Source organism: Thamnophis elegans, chromosome 5 (genome assembly GCF_009769535.1).
Source record: "Thamnophis elegans isolate rThaEle1 chromosome 5, rThaEle1.pri, whole genome shotgun sequence".
In the NCBI taxonomy this organism is placed as follows: Eukaryota; Metazoa; Chordata; class Lepidosauria; order Squamata; family Colubridae; genus Thamnophis; species Thamnophis elegans.
The window spans coordinates 55,166,062-55,185,060 of record NC_045545.1 but is presented as its reverse complement, the minus strand read 5'-3'; the positions used below and the strand labels follow the sequence as shown (position 1 = coordinate 55,185,060).

General features: G+C 39.5%; 1 protein-coding gene across 5 annotated transcripts in view; it reads right to left on the bottom strand.

The window, feature by feature from the left end:
- The window catches only part of SRGAP2 (SLIT-ROBO Rho GTPase activating protein 2), a 207,071-nt gene that overhangs the window by 22,042 nt on the left and 166,030 nt on the right, over positions 1 to 18,999 (bottom strand). For all 5 annotated transcript variants that reach the window (XM_032217258.1, XM_032217259.1, XM_032217255.1 and 2 more), the window contains exons 14-17: positions 14,944 to 15,004; positions 11,532 to 11,609; positions 9,351 to 9,485; positions 4,474 to 4,579 (exon numbers count right to left, since the gene is read on the bottom strand). In XM_032217258.1, the coding sequence (XP_032073149.1) occupies positions 4,474 to 4,579; positions 9,351 to 9,485; positions 11,532 to 11,609; positions 14,944 to 15,004 (380 nt within the window). The remainder of the gene's footprint in view (positions 1 to 4,473; positions 4,580 to 9,350; positions 9,486 to 11,531; positions 11,610 to 14,943; positions 15,005 to 18,999) is intronic.

The following is an 18,999-nucleotide window of genomic DNA, read 5'->3' as shown; positions in this document are numbered from 1 at the left end:
TAGGCACTGATTTATTTGTTTATTTACACAAATTACTCCAGTAAAAGCACCTAGCATTAGCTGTCTAGAAGTAACATAAATTCTCCAATTACAGCCCTAAAAAATGAATAAATCACTTTATTAAAGACATATTTTTGGATTTTCTCCCCTCTGTCCTTTTTAGCATGAATTACATGCTCCTAAACCATGCCATAACATGTATTGTCAACATCAACACCCCCAAAATTTGTACCAGAGCACACATGATAGGAAAGACAGTGACAGTTTGTGAATAGCCTAATTGGAGAAAGAGTACAGAAATACCCTTTATGAAAACTTTTTCATAGATAGAGATCATTTTAGTATCTATAGTAGAATGAGGAAGGCAAGACACATGAAACCAAGCATACAATGTTTCAAATGCAAAATACTGCCCACAAACTGCAGAATTGTGCACATTTCCCACATATCTGGCAGAAAACTGGTTAATGGATACATACATTAAAATGTCAGTCTGCCCTTTTCTCTTAAAATAAGTCTCTTGGCTGTAAAAGCAAAACTGAAATCACATGCATCTGGCTAGTGAAATCTCAGGAAATAAAAGGGTAACATCTTAAAGCAAGTCAAACATGGGTGTGTATTTGTACTGTCTGCAAAATTATTTTCCCCTGTTCCTAGTATACTTGCTGCAACATCAGCAAATTTACCTTTGTAATTTAAGCAGGATACAAAATTCTGATGCAACTTCTGTGAATGGTTTAAAACACACAACAGCGGAATGGGCATTACACTTTCCTATATATTGCACTTTCTAATATTCATATTGTTCAGTTCCTAAGGTCAATTAAATGGGAATCTTTGGAATTCAACAAAATAATTCTAAAGGACCATGTTTATGATAGTTAACTTTGCAGATTATCTTGCAACCTTATAAAAAAGAATTTTAATCCATGCGAAGTTCCAGTAGAACTAGCTATAGCTGAAACTTAGAAAAAATCCTTAATGTGAAGAATTTGTATTTGTATTTATTGTATTTATTTATCTTGTATGCCGCCCACTCCCAAAGGACTCCGGGCGACTCACAATAGACAAGGGAAGGGGAAAACTAGACAAAGACAACACTTTAAAAACAAAAACCGCAACATTCACAATTTCCGTGGGGCTGGATGTTTCACAAGCCCCCCGGCCTGTTGGAGCAGCCAGGACTTGGTGGCTTTGCGGAAGGCCGGAAGGGTAGTAAGGGTCCAGATCTCGACGGGGAGATCATTCCAGAGGGCTGGAGCTGCAACAGAGAAGGCTCTCCCCCGGGGGGGTCGCCAGCCGATATTGGCTGGCAGATGGAATCCAGAGGAGACCTAACCTGTGAGATCTAATCGGTCTATGGGAGGTAATCGGCAGGAGGCAGTCTCTCAGGTACCCAGGTCCAATGCCATGTAGGGCTTTATAGGTAGCGACCAGCACCTTGAAGCGGATTCGGAGACTAATGGGTAGCCAGTGCAGCTCGCGGAGCATAGGTGTGACATGGGTGTACCTGGGTGCACCCACAATCGCTCGCGCGGCTGCATTCTGGACTAACTGAAGTCTTCGAACACTCTTCAAGGGCAGCCCCATGTAGAGCGCATTACAATAATCCAGTCTTGAGGTCACAAGGGCGTGAGTGACTGTCTGAAGGGCCTCCCGATCCAGGCAGGGTCGCAATTGGTGCACCAGGCGAACCTGGGCAAAGGTCCCCCTGGTCACACCCGACAAATGGTGTTCTAAAGTCAGCTGGGGATCCAGGAGGACTCCCAAATTGCGAACCCTCTCTGAGGGGCGTATAATTTCACTCCCCAGCCTGAGAGATGGAATAATTGGCCAATCTTTGGGAGGGAACATCAGAAGCCACTCGGTCTTGTCTGGATTGAGTGCCAACTTGTTTGCTCCCATCCAGATCCTAACAGCCTCCAAGCACTGGCACATCACTTCTACTGCTTCGCTGAGTTGGCACGGGGCAGACAGATACAACTGCCTATCGTCTGCGTATTGGTGGTACTTAATCCCGTGCCGGCGTATGATCTCACCCAGCAGCTTCATGTAGATGTTAAATAGGAGGGGGACAGGACCGAACCCTGCGGCACCCCGTAGTTGAGGGGCCTTGGGGTCGATCTCTGCCCTCCGACCAACACCGACTGCGACCTGTCCGAGAGGTAGGAGGAGAACCACCGAAGGACAGTGCCTCCCACTTCCACCTCTCGCAACCGTTGCAGAAGGATACCATGGTCGATGGTATCGAAGGCCGCTGAGAGGTCAAGGAGCACAAGGATAGAGGGATGACCCCTATCCCTGGCTCACCAGAGATCATTGATCAACGCGACCAAAGCAGTTTCCGTGCTGTAGCCAGGCCTGAAGCCCGACTGAAAGGAGTCTAGGTAATCGGCTTCATCCAAGGACCATCGGAGTTGAGAGGCCACCACTTTCTCAACAACCTTCCCAACAAAGGGAAGGTTGGAGACTGGATGATAGTTGCTCAGAATGGCTGGGTCCAGAGATGGTTTCTTCAGGAGGGGTCTCACTACCGCATCCTTTAGGAGGGGTGGGAAGATTCCCTCCTGGAGAGAGGTGTTAACTATCGTCCGGATCCAGCCGCGTGTCACCTCCCTGCTGGTCGAGACCAGCCAGGAGGGTCACGGGTCCAGTATACAGGTGGAGGCACTCACTGCTCCCATGGCCTTGTCCACTTCCTCAGGAGAAGCACGTTGAAACTCAATCCATAAAGTATGCTCAAGACCTTCCCCCGGTACCTCGGCTGGTATCGTGCAATTGGAGTCCAGCTCTGTCCGAATCCGAGCGACTTTATCAGTTAAATACTGAACAAATTCCTCAGCTCTTCCTTGTAAAGGGTCATCTGCATCCCTCCCTTTCAAGAGGGAGTGGGTTATTCTAAACAAGGCGGCTGGGCGTGATTCAGCGGATGCAATAAGGGCGGCAAAATGCGAACATTTCGCCGCCCATATTGCCACGAGATAGGCTCTGATAAAGGCTCTCATCAGTGCTCGATCTGACTCAAATTTACTGGCCCTCCAGTGGTGCTCTAGGCGTCTCTTTTGGCGCTTCATCTCCCGGAGTTCCTTGGTAAACCAAGGGGTCCTCCTGGATCCGCTGCCTCGGAGAGGTCACAAAGGCGCCATCCGGTTTAGAGCCCCCGCCGCCGCTGTATTCCAAGCAGCGACTAAGGACTCCACCGGATTGTGGACGATAGTGTCAGGTATTTCTCCAAGTGCCGTCTGAAATCCCATAGGGTCCATCAGGCACCTGGGGCGGAACCACCTAATCGGTTCCCCCTCCCTACAGTGGGGGATTGGTTTCCGAAAGTCAAGCCTCAGTAGGAAGTGATCAGACCATGACAAGGGCAAGGTTTTAATGCCCTTCAACTCTAGATCACATCTCCACTGCTCTGAAAGAAATACAAGGTCAAGCGTGTGACCAGCTGAATGAGTCGAACCCCGAATTACTTGGGTCAAGTCCATGGCTGTCATGGAAGCCATGAACTCCTGCGCCCCGTCAGAGCATTCACCAAGTGTAGGCAGGTTGAAATCCCCCAGAACCATAAGCCTGGGGAACTCTACCGCCAACTCGGCTACTGACTCGAGGAGCGAGGGGAGGGCTGTTGCAACGCTGTTGGGAGGTAGGTACGTTAGCAACAAACCCACTTGACCACCAAGGTCCAACTTCATCAACAGGGACTCACACCTGACAAGCTCCGGAGCAGGGATCCTACGAGGAACTAAAGACCTTCGGACGATGACAGCCACTCCCCCACCCCTTCCCTGGGGTCGCGGCTGATGAAGCACCTGAAATCCTTCTGGGCACATTTCAGTGAGGGGGACTCCTCCCTCTGGGCCCAGCCAGATTTCAGTAATACATGCCAGGTCTGCCCCCTCATCCAAAATTAGGTCCCAGACAAGGGGAGCTTTGTGAACCACAGACCTGGCATTTAGCAACAACAGCCTGAGACCAGGGCCCTGACAGTTCTCGCCACCTGGCCCTGGAGTGGAACTAACAGGGCCGGAAGGAGGAATCTCTGTGATGTAGCGAACCCTCCTTCCCCGGTAATGGCTAGCCCTGAAGTTCCCGTCGTACCTGCCCCTCCCCATAGTGACCGTAATGCTCCGGCCCACCCCCGCAACCGTAGACCCCATAGCCCCTCCCACAGCCTCCGCACCATCCAGCAGGCGATTTTTATCACTCATTCTGGGACGGGAGGTAGGCCTGGGAGAAGAAGAAGAAATGATAATAAAACCATCAGCAGGAAGTTGAGTGAATTCCTTTTCAATGAAGATCTTCAAACTGAGGAAGAATAACTTTCTGTTAGAGATACTTTAGCTATGAACTTCATGCAAGATATAGGTGGGAGATCAGATAGCCCCCAAAGTGTCTTTCAACTTTAAGATTCTAATATTTTCCTCCAGAATACCAATGTAATAGCTACAGTAGTCAATTACTTGGAACACTTACTGGCTGAGGAATGCGAAGAGGTATCTCATTACAATCAATGTGGTTTTAGGCAATGTAAGCAGGACTTTTCGGATGTGCAGAGCTCTCTCTTGCAGGTTGTCCATTGCTAAAGAAAAAGAGAAGAGTTACATAAAATAACAGAATAATAGACCATATGATAAAACCAGATAACTTGGTCACACTTTAGTTCTGGTTGACATTTTCACAGGTATAAGAATAATCTGATATTTAAACATTTTAATGTTTGAACGTGTGCAAATCTTATTTTATTTACATGCAGAGGCATTGAGAATTCACTGCATAGCAGAAGTGTTATGGATATGGGTGGGTTTTTTTTGCATGTTAGCAATGTGATTATGAAGATGTAAAAAAAAAACTTTCCCCAGATAATCCATTTCATCCAAGGTCCTCTTCAACTGCCATTCCATCACCTAAGAATGGGAGATTGGAAATTGGACGAAAATTGTCCAGGCAGGTAGGATCCAATGATGTTTTTTTAAAAGGAGGGCATGAACCAGGGCTTGCTTAAAAGCATCCTAAAATGTTCCCAACTCTACTAATGCATTAATCACTGTCTGGACCCATCCACTAGTCACTATCCTGGAAGCTTTCACCATCCAGGAGGGACAAGGATCTAACTGACAGCATCAAGGGTCCTGTCCACTTCATCAGGGCCAATCGGATCAAACTGTTCCCAGATAACAGGAAGACCTCTCCCTGGGCATTTCACACGCATAGGGTCCAATGAATGGAGCGACTTTGTCTATGAGGTGCTGAACTCTGCCTGGCCAGACCCTAACTTTAAAGGGAATTCAACAAATTTAACTGGTGCAAGGCAGAATGTGGTTGCCCCAATGATACTGTTGAGATTGATTAACGGGATTTACACAATACCAACTGCACCTAGCCCACTTTAATGTGACAATTTATAATTTAAAACTAAACTTTGGAACCAGGTTATATGATGTAATCCCTACCTCCTTATCAGCCTACCTGTAGTTTAAGGAGATCAACCAAAAATTCCTGTTGCATATCTGCTTGCCGAAAGCAATTAGAATTATAGGCACAAGGAAAGAACTTTTGCAATGGCTCCTACATTATAAGAATGCATTGCCAGGAATGCCTGACATATGCTTTTTGAAAAACATCAAAGAACCATTTGTTTTTGGTGGCTTTTCTTGAATTTTCATTGGATTGCCCAATGCATTATATGATTTTTGATGGAATTTGGGGAGTGGGGATATTTTTGTTCTACTCAGCACCATTATTTTCATTGCTATTTAACTTTGCAGTATCTTTTATTTATTTTGGAGAGTTACATGCTTCTGCTCTTACCCTTAATGGTAGTCTAAAAGTATTTTTAAAATAGAAAAATAAATCTAAAATACAGAATATGGTTGAACGATATCATCTGAATATAACCCCTCCTTCACTCCTTCCCTTATGGGCAGCTGTCCTCCACCAGGCTTCACACCCAAGCAGAATGCTTATTTTTACATTTGTTTATTATTAATTTTAGGGAACAAGCTGCAATGTCTCATGTGGTCATCGCAAGAATAACTTTTACTTCCAAAAATGTTTTGGGACTCTGTATATGCTGTAGAAGTAGGTTTTTTAAAGGAAAAGCTGATTAAGGATTACAGCCTATTACTTTCTATGCAAATATGTCAACCAGAACAGGAGATGGGGAAGACAGAGATAAAAATGGACCAATTTGCTGTTAATGAGGCAATGCAATCAGAGGTGGTATTCAGTCGGTTTGGAGCGGTTCAGTCGAACTAGTAGCTCTGAGGATCAGATGGCCCCGCCCACCCACCCATGCCCTATCCTGCCCTTTATTTCCTGCTTTCTCATCTCAATCTCAAGGCACAGCTGATTCCCCCTCCCTTGCTGTTCTACTTACTGTTGCTGACTTTGAAGGTAAGCAGCTGAGCTTCTAAATGCTCCATTTTCAGTGCAAGAACTTTAGCACGCATTAAACCAGCAGCATCCCACCACTGAAGCAATCACTTTTAAATTCTTACCATGCAGAATGTTAAAAGTTGCTTAAAGTATGAAATGCTACATAATTTAAAACCAAAGAACTCTCTTCAATATTACACCCAATTTTTATATCAAAAAGGCTCTCTTGAAAATTTGCTTGGCCCTCTTTAAGGTACTATAATGAGATAACAAAATAATCTTGAGAAACAGGAAGAGCCGCAATCCAGAAAACAGTCAGAAGAGAAATCTGAATCCAAAATAGGAAGGTAATTTAAGGAAGTCTCTCTGACTCAACCCTCCTCACACTTTGTCCTTATTCAGTGACTACAATTCATTTGTTAAATCAGAAACAAAATGGTTGCTAACAAATATGAGAGGAGGAGTTGGAGGGAGGGAGAGAGGGAGGAGAGGGAGATTCTGCCAAGAACACAGACTATTGCCATTTTTTAGATAAAGTTCTCATAAAAGCTACATCAGTGTTAGTCTCCTTCTGGCATGCCCTGTTGTTAGGGGCACTCATTTGGATGTTAAATGTATATGTTGGTCAGAAAAGGATTTTTAAAAAAATACTGCATTTGCAAATGGTCAGTAAAGGAAGCCATTAAACAGTGAGTGATTATAGTTGTCTTGAAAATAAAGACAGAAAGAGGAGAGGCACTTTCAGATTTGCAAGATTCTGATACAATAATGAAAGTAGTATTATAACTTTGAACTCCTGCCCTGGACTACATTGGAGGGCTGACAGTTGCCATTTTCTCTTTAGCCAATTTCATCAATTCATTTAAAGCCAACTATAAAAATTAGCCACAGTTGGTGCTACATCATCTTACACTACACTATCAGTCTGTTTCTAGACTGATTTTAAAGGACTATGATCAAATTGGTAGATATGAACATCTTTGGATTAGTATTTTGACAGAAAGTTTTGAGAATTTGCAATCTTTTTGTGAAATCAAGAGACTATTATTAATAAATCACCTTCATCTATACAGATGAATATGGATATGGAAAAATATCCAAATCTACAATTTCATTTGAATTACAGTTAAAATGCATTAATATTATTCTCATGTGGGACAAATTACATGTCTATACTTTATGTTCTGCTTTTATGTATTATAATCTCCCTCACTGCTTTATTGATTGTTTGTTTATTTTTTATTTTTAAAAAGGCATACTGAGATAGGAGAAAGCATTCTGGAATGTAAGGAGTGGAGGCAAAGAACAACCTCATAATTTTGCTTTTGATAATTGGACATTTTTCTCTCCAAATTTCAGAATGGAAATACTGAGAATTATAGTTTTAGAATGCTTCGTGTATGTGAAAATGTACAGAACGTTTAATTATATTCTGGCTTAAGAGAACAGGACATGAAAATCTGAAACTGGTCAAGTGTGGAAGTACTGAATACTATCCATTGTAGCAATTACATCAGATAGTCTATTACACTTAGTTTCTTAAGGTGGGTGTTTCAAAAGAAATCTTTAGCTTAATATTCCACAGGCAGATTAGCATTCCTGAATGATGACAGAAAGAGCTATGTCTACAGCGATATAATGGGAAAAAAGTGGGCAGCACAAAGCCTTGGCTCTGGAAATTCAGAATTATTTGGCAGCAAGCTCCTCTTTTCATCTAACAGAGTTAAACTGTATAGACTCATTTGTTGTGAAAATGAAACTGCAGATCTTTTTAAGAGGAGCTCTCCTATATCTTACTTCAAAGACTTTTTCCAGCATGGTCCTTCTTATGCTCTGACAATGAATTCATTGTTTGTTATAGAAGTGAGTCAGCACCAAGACCTTCACTGTAAACCTATCAGTCCCAGGGAAAGTATTAATACCCTTGAAATGATGAGGTGTAAGATATCAGCTTAATTTGTTTCCTATATGCTGCAAAAAAAAAACTATGAGGATTGTCTAATATCTTTAAGGAATATGCTGACCAACAGACAGCTGTTAGCTGTCTTTTTGTTTCTTAAATAAATAATTAAGTAAAGGATGAAATCCATATTGATCCTACATTCCTTCAAATGATAAAGACAAAAAAAGGACAAAACAATTCCTTAAAAGGCTCCTTTTAAAGTAAAAATGTTCTGCATTGGATTATTTTTAGTTTACTAATTTACATAGGCCATCACTTTTCTTTAGCATAATCAAATGAAATGACATTGGGAAGGATAAACTAATAATATAGTGGGATCAAACCCTCTAATAGGCAAATGTTTCAACATTTTTTTAAAAAGCCTTTGTTTAAAAAGAGAGACAGATATTTATGTCTTAAAATCTATTGCCTTACTCTTATTCTGTCAGCATTAGCCTTAAAAGCTATAATGATCACATTAGAGTCTACTGGGGCAGCACACAGAATCACCCTTTTAATCAGTTAATCAAAATGGAAGCCCCAGATTAACAGCAATGTGTGGTGGGATTCAGATGAACATTGAGAGAAATATGAATTGTTCCACTAGCTTACGACCCAGTGGGAGACAAACAGTAATCTTTTATTCTGATTTTGTAGATTTACTTTCTCAGAAGCAAACTGACATGTTTCAGATCTCTTAGTCTCCTGTGAGATACTGTCAGAATTAAGGAATGTTCTGAGAAGCCAGTGGTATGGTTTCTAAAAGATAGCATTAAGTCCAAAAAATACCAGATTGAAGGAAAGATACTCAGCAGAGATGAATAGGATGGTAACATACCACAGAGTAGAGATTAGATATAATCACTATTTCATGAGAAAATGAGCAGGGGAAGAAAATAATTTCTACTTCAAATATTCAAAGTTCTTAATTTGTTTGCCTCTATTTATAGGTCAGTATTAATATACACAGACACACATATACATTATTTCCTTGCAATGTTGCTAACTGGCTTGTGCATTTTGTGCTACTTACTGACACAGGCAATCAGGTCATGAAAGATTTCCTTGGGGAAGAGGGGATGTTCTAGCCCACGAAAATAGAGCTTTAGGACACCCGCTATTGAATCCATATCATGGTCATTTTGGTCTCCAGCCAGTGGATCCTCCCCTGGTTACCACAAAACAAAGACAATAACAACAGAGTAAATAGGGTATTTGCACATTTTAAAAAAACAAACAAACTGCAAGACATGGGAGGAAGGAAAATTAAATAAGATTTTGTTTTGAAAATGAAAACAGACTTTTGACTCAAAAATAAATCTAGTTAAAAAATTAATTCCCATTCTTAAAATTGGCATCCAGCATAAGGCTATCACTACTGTAGCACTATTATTATCCTTCTCATTTTCTCTACGACCCTCTATCATAATCATTACTATGATTATTACCCTATTGCTCTGCTTATACACTGAGAGTTTCTGCACTGTAGAAAAAATCCTTGTATGTCTAATCACACTTCGCCAAAAAAAGCTTTTCTATTCTATTCTATTCTGTTCTGTCCTGTCCTATTCTATTCTCTTAGCAACATAGTTCAAGCTAGTAGATGTTATGGAGCTACAATACAGGAAATTCACACTGTGATTAAGGGGATAATACTGCAATGGAAAGGCTGATTTGGTGCAAAGGGGTTTAAAATGGAACATGTGAAAGTTCTATTTTGGGATGCTCTGGTTTCAGAATGTTTGCAAAAATGTCAAATGAACAATGTCAATAACCAGTCATGCCTGAAAAGCAGGAGCACATACTTCTTTGACATATTGGAATCCATCTATTGCTATCATGAGAGCTAAAGAAAGAATTGCTGTTAAAACCTCACTATTGGAAATAATTATTTTTTTTAATGTAACTGAAACCATTGCAACTCAGCTCTATCATAATAGTTCACAGGATAATTAATTAGAGAATTTTCCTCAATATTCTCATCAAGAGCCTTTTGATAGAACAAGAAATGTTATAAGCATTTACTGTTTTAGTACTGCATGTGCTTTGACAAGACCATGAGAAATGGATGTAGAAAAGTTAGTGTTTTGTACTGTACTGACATCAAAGAAAGGTGATCTGGAATTTAGAGTAATCCTTCACTGAAAGATCAGACAGAAGAATTGCTTCCATGACTGCATTGTCGGTAAATATATGATAGATCTTCCATTTTAAAAGTAAACAATTTACCTTTCTTTTAGTTAAATATAATATTTACATAAAAATGCTAGAACGATTTGATGTGTCTCTTAGAATCTTGGGAACCTATATATACACTTTCAGCTCTTGCTGAACTCAATGGTTCTTTTCCTTGGGTATGTTGATTAGGGAGGTTAAGGGTGTAAGGTACCAACATCCCTTGTTCTCTAAAGTTCAGTATTTATTCTTTGCATACATTTTACCTTCTGTCTCACAGACAAAAATGCTGCATCTTTCCATGACAATATTTATTAAGGAAAATCTCAAATTCAATTAATTAAATTATTTATATATCATCCAATTTACAAAATAGGCAGCCTACAAATGATTAAAAACAAAATAAGGTAAACAATATTTATAAAAGAGCCACAACATCATAGTGTAAATCAATACAAACAGAGACCAAAAGCACAGATTATTCAAAATCCTAAACCGTTTTTTTCAAACAGCTTCATTCATAATTCTCCTCTCCTGAAACCATTTGTGTTTAAAGAAAAGCACAACCATGTACTGAATGGTTTTCTTTTCATTGTAGGATGCAATATGAGAATTTTCTATGAGAGTTTTTGGGGACAAAATATGTGAGGAAACCTATGTCAGATTTGAAGAGTTCTCCCTTCAACCACTTCCATTGAACTTTCCCCTCATGAACTTCCTGCTGTCACTATCCCATTTACTTATGAAATTGTCATAACTTAAAACAATTTAAAATAATTTATAAGGCCTTTTAGAAATTCCATACACCTTCAGTCTGAAATGTTTACATAGTGAGGTGACAAGAAGCAGAAACCTAAGAGATTTAGATGCCAAAGATTATTGAGCATTGGGGAGTGCGAGAGACAAGGATATGGAGAACATACTCATTACAGCAACATGAGAACCATGGAAAAAAAGATCTTGTCCTCATTTGCAACTTAGCATCTCTTAAATCCTGAAGCACCAAAGCAAATGCAGAGGCAATCATAACTGCTCTTACCTCTCTCAAATGCATTTTTTATATCATTCACTTCAACCTGAGATCCAGATACCCTGAATATTCCTTCATGCTGAAGTCCTGGGAAAAAAATAGGAACAATCCATGAAAACTGAAGGAACTACACAAATGATACCCTTCCATCTTTTTTGGTAGAGGAAGCTATGACACATTCACCAATTACAGCATTCAATGATTTTGTACTTTAAATAAATTGAAACAAAATGTCTTCCAGAATAGATTTAGAGAATTGTTATATATCTGTTGTACACAAATGCCACATATATGTATATGTGTATATTTGCATATATGTATGTTGGTATGTGAACACAATCACACCCTAAATACATACATATATACTGAATAATTTTTAATCACTTCCAAACTTGAAACAATTGACATCTTTTTACATCAACTAAACCATAGTGAGTAATAAATCCAGTCCAAAAACATTCCTAGGATCTTATAATTCCTATCCCTGTTTTAGACAGCGTGGGTCCTCAACATCTATGGAGGGTCTCCATCAAGCATGTCAAGGATTGTCCCGAAAGTGCTTTTTCAAATAGCAACTGGATTTTGTTTTTCCTTGAAGATGTTTTGCTTCTGGTCCAAGAAACTTCTTCCGTTCTTACTGACTGGTAGAGAATAAAGATTTACATTCCTTGCAGTCATCTAGTCATTAGCACTCTTTCTGAAAGTCATTGAGGCCACTTGGAGGTTTATCTGTGCCTCACCTGAATAGTGCAAATGGGTGTGGAACATTCTTGGAACTGCTGAAAGGACTCTGTGGTAAACAGGAGATAGGCAGGGTCATATCCCTCACCTTCTGTTGAGAGAGGGCTGTTCAATCTTAGTGTAAATGGCCTCTTTGACCCATCTTTCAAACCAGAACTCTCTTTCCAGAATATGGACTTTGCTATCTCCAAAAGAGTCAGCTTTGTCTTTCAAATCCTATCCTGATGAGTTTGTTCTCCTCTATTGTGCCATATGTTTGGGGGTTGTTTTGTTTCTCCACGGTACAGATCCATACATGTCTCACTGCACAGTACTGCATATATTTGTGTCCTCAACATGTAGCACCTGTCTCTTTATACACATGCCTCAGTTTTTAGATCTGTCAGAGATTGTTATTTGTAACTAATTATGAAGATTTGCACATTACATGTAGATCCAAGATAAATAATTTGGTTTTCTGATTATGGTGACCTATGTCAAGGCCAAGCCTGTACCAATGTTTATTTGCTTAGAGTGCAATTCATCTAAGGCTTGTGGTTTCTGTGACAATCTAGCCTCCACATAGCTTTTTCTAACAGTTGCTTTTCTTGCTTGCTTTTTCTTTTTCCCCCCATTGATTGAATCCTGTTAGAGATCTATTATTATAAGGCGGGTTTAAAATAAACAATAAATGTTGGTGTTCAGTTGTATATGGGATATTGACCCAAATTGTAGTGCATAGCATGATTAAATCATTATACTAATTACAAAATTGCTTGAATTTAGTACTCAATCCCTGGTGGAGGCTTTCAGGCTAGATTAATCAGGAGACATTTGAAAGTAAATCAGTCAAATCTTCTTTTAGGCAGTTGTGTGTGTGTGTGTGTTGGATATATGCAATCCAATTTCTAGAGATTGAAATACATGGTATATTATTTGGTCTATTATACATGATTTAGATCTAAAATGTTTGATTTTTTTTAATGAAAGAATCCTTTGATGTAAAATAGAGAACTATTTATAGAATGAATACTCTGGACACAGAAAAATATAAGTCCTCCCATAAAAGGTTTTTCATAATAGAAGTTGTACTTCTTCTATGGATAGAATGGTATGCTTGCATTGGCTTAGAAGGAAATTAGAACAAAAATCGCTACATAAAATGTACAGCTTTGATCTGAGGCCATTTATTTTAACATTGGATTATCTCTGACTTTATTATATTTCTCTTTTCCTCCACTGTTTTTCAATTATGTGAAAGGATACCTTATTTCCTGTGAATTAGTGTTTGTTCCATGCATCATTTAACTTGTGACAGCCTACAGATTTAAACAAACAGTTCTTTATTATGTAGATAAATGCATACTTCCCACTCTGATTGGAGCAAGTATACGCGTGGGTAGTGCCTGATGAAACTTTAAAATTGGAAGGAGTTTCTTATATGTCATTAAGTGACAAAGAGGCATTTCTTTCACAGTAACTTATTACTTCTTGATTATTACAAATTACTTTTGATATAAGAACATTGAAAAAATATTTGATGCAAAATTGAAATATGTTGGCAAGACACAATATAATCAAGCATGTTTCTTTGAACAGAATAGAACAGAACAGAACAACAGAGTTGGAAGGGATCTTAGAGATCTACTAGTCCAACCGCCTGCTTAGGCAGGAAACCCTATTCTGTTTCAGACAAATAGTTGTCCAATCTCCTCTTAAAAACGTCCTGTGTTGGAGCATTCACAACTTCTGGAAGCAAGTTGTTCCGCTGATTAGTATAGTATAGACTTTATTGTAATTGTACAAAATAATTGTATTAATTGTTCTAACTGTCAAGAAATTTCTTCTTAGTTCTAGATTGCTTCTTTCCTTAACTAGTTTTCATCTATTGCTTCTTGTTCTGCTTTCAGATGTTTTGGAGAATAGCTTGACTCCCACTTCTTTGTGGCAACCCCTGAGATATTGTAACACTGCTATCAAGTCTCCCCTACTCCTTCTTTTCATTAAACATACCCAACATACCCAATTCCAGTAACTGTTCTTTATATGTTTTAGTCTCCAGTTCTCTAATCATCTTTGTTGCTTTTCTCTGTACTCTTTCAAGAGTCTCCACATCTTTTTTACATCATGGTGACCAAAACTGGATGCGATGTTCCAAGTGTGGTCTTACTAAGGCATTATAGAATGGTATTATCACTTCCTGTGATCTTGATTCTATTCAGCTGTTAATGCAACCTAAGACTGTTGGCTTTTTTGGCAACTGCAGGACACTGCTGGCTCATATTTAACTGATTGTCCACTAGGACTCCAATGTTTGATTTTTACCTCTTCCACTGTAGGTGGCTAGCAAAACCATACAAACAAACATTTACTGATTAATATGCTGCATAGTAGAAAAGTGCAGATAAAAAAAGCCAAGAATAACCATTCTGTCTAATTAGGAGCATTTTTATCAGCCAGTAAAAGCTAAAGAAGGGAATTCCCAGGCGTAACCACTGCAAACTGCATTTTTGAGCTGCATTTGGCAGAGATGTTAAGTCAAAAAAATCTTAAAACTTAACAGAGGAAGTCACGAATAAAAAAGTGACAACACTGCACATTGTCTCTGTTTCAGACATTTGTTTATAAATACCTTAAAACTGTGTCACAATCCTCAACAATAAAGTAAAACCCTGTGATTTGGTTTCCTTTTCACACTTACCATGTCTGCTAATGAAACGTATACAGCTTTCTACCACCAAAGGAATTGCATGGCTGGAATCCTGAATGACAGAATATGATGAGAAAGAAAGAGAGAGAGAGAGAGAGAGAGAGACAGTGAGAGAGGGGGAGAGAGAAAGAATTTCTGAACTTTATATACTTTGAAATAGTCTACCAAGAGATATCTATTTCCAAAAGAAATTATTCAATAAATACACATACTGGGAAGCTGGGAATAGACTATTTATATACGGTCAATGATGTTAATGACTATTAACACCCCAAAGAATAGTTTTATAGGAAAAAAAACCTGCATTATAGGTAAAGGTTCTCTTCTCACATATGTGGTAGTCGTTCCCAACTCTAGGGGGCAGTGCTCATGTCCGTTTCAAAGCCAAAGCTGTCCGAAGACGTCTCTGTAGTCATGTGACTGATATGACTAAATGCCCTAGGCGCATGGAACAGTTACCTTCCCACCAAAGGTAATTCCTATTTTTCTACTTGTATGCTTTCAAACTGCTAGGTTGGCAAAAGCTGGGACAAGTAACAGGAATTCACTCTGTTAGGCCAGTGATCCCCAACCCCCGGTCCGCGGACCGGTGCCGGGCCGTGGAGTACCTGGCACCGGGCCGCGCAGCGGCCGGGGGCCATGATCGCTGCAGCGGCCGGGGGCCATGATCGCTGCAGCGGCCGGGGGCCAGTTTCTTTCTGTATGAAATTAGGGCTAACTGGCACAAGGGGTGTTACTGGACCGCTGGTGGCACTCTGACATCACCAGCGGCCCACCGCCCCCCTGTGTCCAGCGCCGCCCTTCTCATTCCTTTTCAGCGCTTCAGCGCTGGCCGATTCCTGAAAAAAACCTAAGAGCGCCTGCGCAGCTACGTAGGGCTAGCATAGACAGCGCTAGTAGCGTAGCCTTGCACTTTATATTTATGTAATTGTATTTTATTTTGTAAGGCATGTTTGAATACAATAAAATAAAAGTTGTTTAATCAAAACAATCTGATATATAAACAATCAATGTGTCGTCGCGAACAACGCCCCCCCACCCCTGCGCGCGCTCAGCGGGCCACGGTAAAATTATCAAAGGCTGACTGGTCCGCGGCGATAAAAAGGTTGGGGACCACTATGTTAGGCAACACTAGGGATTCAAACTGCCAAACTGTCGAACTTTCTGATCGACAACCTCAGCGTCTTAGCCACTGAGCCACCGTGTCCCTGTTTAGTGCAATATACTACTAAATAAAATTAAGGCAGAATTTTAAGGTTTTTTTCCTTAAGAAATTTTTTGTGATGATAACCATTGGGATATTTAAATACATATTATTTCTATTTCAGGATATAGTCAGCTCCTTTAATAGTTAGCTCTTTGCTCATGATCCCAAGATCTTTCAATGTATCATTATACCTTTTGGCTTATAGATCTGGCATCATCAACCAAGGAAAGATATGTCTCAATGCCAGGTTTCTCTCCCCCCCCCCCCCCATTATTTTTAGTCTGCTTAGTCTGATAGAGAATATAGAATCTTCATATTGGAACAGAGCTCTCCTATGTTTTTCTCAAACAGATAGATATTTTGCTATTTTAAAATGAATTGCTAGTACTGTTGTTAGCAAAAAAGACAAATAGGTGCTTATCATTACTTATATTACAGAATAGAAAAATAGAAAATTCTGGAGAAATTAAATGAAGATTTCTATATGTTTTACTGTTAAGCTAATAATTAAATTACAACAAACTACAAGTCGAGCCTCAAATCAAAGCTGTTCTTGAAGAAGAAAAAAAGAAACACCAATTTCTCACTTTACCGTGAACATATGTTATAGCTTCTAGGACTCTATAAAGCATGCCGAGAGGTCTTTTGCAAAGCATGACAGCATGCAGCATTAAAGCTGTTCCTCCTCTGGAAGATCAGCATTGCTGCTTTGAATATTGCCCTTGGTGGTTTGTGTGCGTGCATGTGTGTGTACAGATAACACTTCTGTTGTGACCATCCGTGAAGCAAAGCAGCTGTATATGTGCACACAGGGACAAAGAATCAGAACAGCTTCCTTTAACCCTTCAAACAAGGGATATTTTGCTCTAATAAGCATTGTAAACCAGCTCTTCTGAATGCAATTTTACAGCCTGGTAGCTTTTCCAATAGTATGTTAAAAAATATGCATGCCATTAGTCATCAGATAGGGACAAAAAGACACTGGAATTTATCTTATGGCCACAGCACATCTTCCTCCCGCCTCCCTACACTCTCACACACATACTCACATGTGTGCACGCGTGCGCGCGCACACACACACACACACACTCCTACCTAACAAACCAGAAAATAATGCAAGAGGTGCTGACAGTAGTGCTGAAACACACAATTACAGTGAAATGGAGCAGTTAAATTGTGAGTCATAAAGGTGAACCAAAGTGGAAAAGAAAAAATCTGCTCAGGTAAGTTCCAGCCATTAGAAGGCAACACCTTCAAGTTAAAAAATTCAAAGTAGGAACAGGTAAGGGACCCATTCACAGACACATTTATTTATTCTGGACAAATAAAAAAAAATCAACTATAGCACTGCAGATAAATGATCAGGGATGAAATTCAACAGGTTCTGGAGAACCAGAAGTGGAAATTTTGAGTAGTCTGGAGAACCGGCTAATACTCCATTCCCACCCCACTCTGTAGATTTTGCAGTATCCTTCCCCTGCCACGCCCACCAAGCCACACCCACAGAACGGTAGTAAAAAAATTGAATTTCACCACTGTAAATGATAGCCTCAAACGAAGTTCAGCAAATTCTAGCCTCAAAATGAATCAACAGATAATTTGCAGGGACCTTTAGTTTGCCTGAGTATTCACCTCCCACCAGGTCCTCTAAGATTCAATGTTATATGCACAGCAACAACTGAACATAGGATGGTCCTTTTCACATACTATGCAATTCAGTTGATATATGACTTCAAACTCGCAATTCACTCTAAATTGTTCCCTAGTCATCCAAAAGGTAAGTGATCTTCATTCAAAAATGCCTGGTCAACAATAAAGCTTGGAGAACAGGAGGAGGCAGAGAAAATGGCACGAAATACAGATTCTGAGCTATTCTCCACCAAGTGATATTGGTGATCCTGATGAAACCTTATCTCAAAACAGGTTTCAATAGTGTTGCTAATGATGTGTGAGATAATTTCTAACATAGGGTAAGCATTGGTTGATTTCTCAGGAATCTAGTATCAGGTTATGCCTCGTCCTCACAAATGTGCTTAGGCAGTATCAGAGGAAGAGGCAAATGTCCCTTTCACCTTCTATGTAGCAGCTTTTTTGTTTATAAATATTAGAGAAGGGATTATTGATCTGCAAACTTCACTGGGTATGTTTGACAGCTGCAAGGTATAAATGCTTTAAATAAATGAGCAATATAAAGAATCTTTTGATATATTCTGATAGTACTATATATTCTATTAAATGTTAAAATAAATTTGGTTTTGGTTTTTTTTCTTCATCTTACTCTCCAACTAAGCACTTGTGCATTTATACAATATATGATGATTTTTATATATTTCTCTTTTAAGTTTTGCACTTATCCATTTTCTTTGTTTTTCTCAAACATTTTCAATGATTATCTTATCTTCTACTATAAAATCAGAGAAACATAAAGTTGGAAGGTACTATAGAGATAATTTAATTCAGCCGCTATGCAATGTAGGAACAATTACGTTTTTTTGCTTCAAGCACTCTAGTAAAGGAAAATTTGTCATAACATATGGCAGCCTGTTCTACTGTTGATAGCTCAGTCAACAAACGTCTTATAGTTTTAACTCAATGTTTCTGACCTATCCTCCATGGTAATGGAAAAAAAATAATCTTCTGTGTGACAACCCATCAAAATTTGAAGACTGCTTTCATATTTCACCTTAGTTGTCCTTCTTATAAGATCCTTGTTCTTTAACTACTCTGGGTTTGGTTTCCTTCACTATCTTGGTTGTGCTCTGCTGAACTTACTCGAATTGGTCATCATTCTTTTAGAGATGCAGTGGCCAGAACCACACAAAATATTTCATATGGGGTCT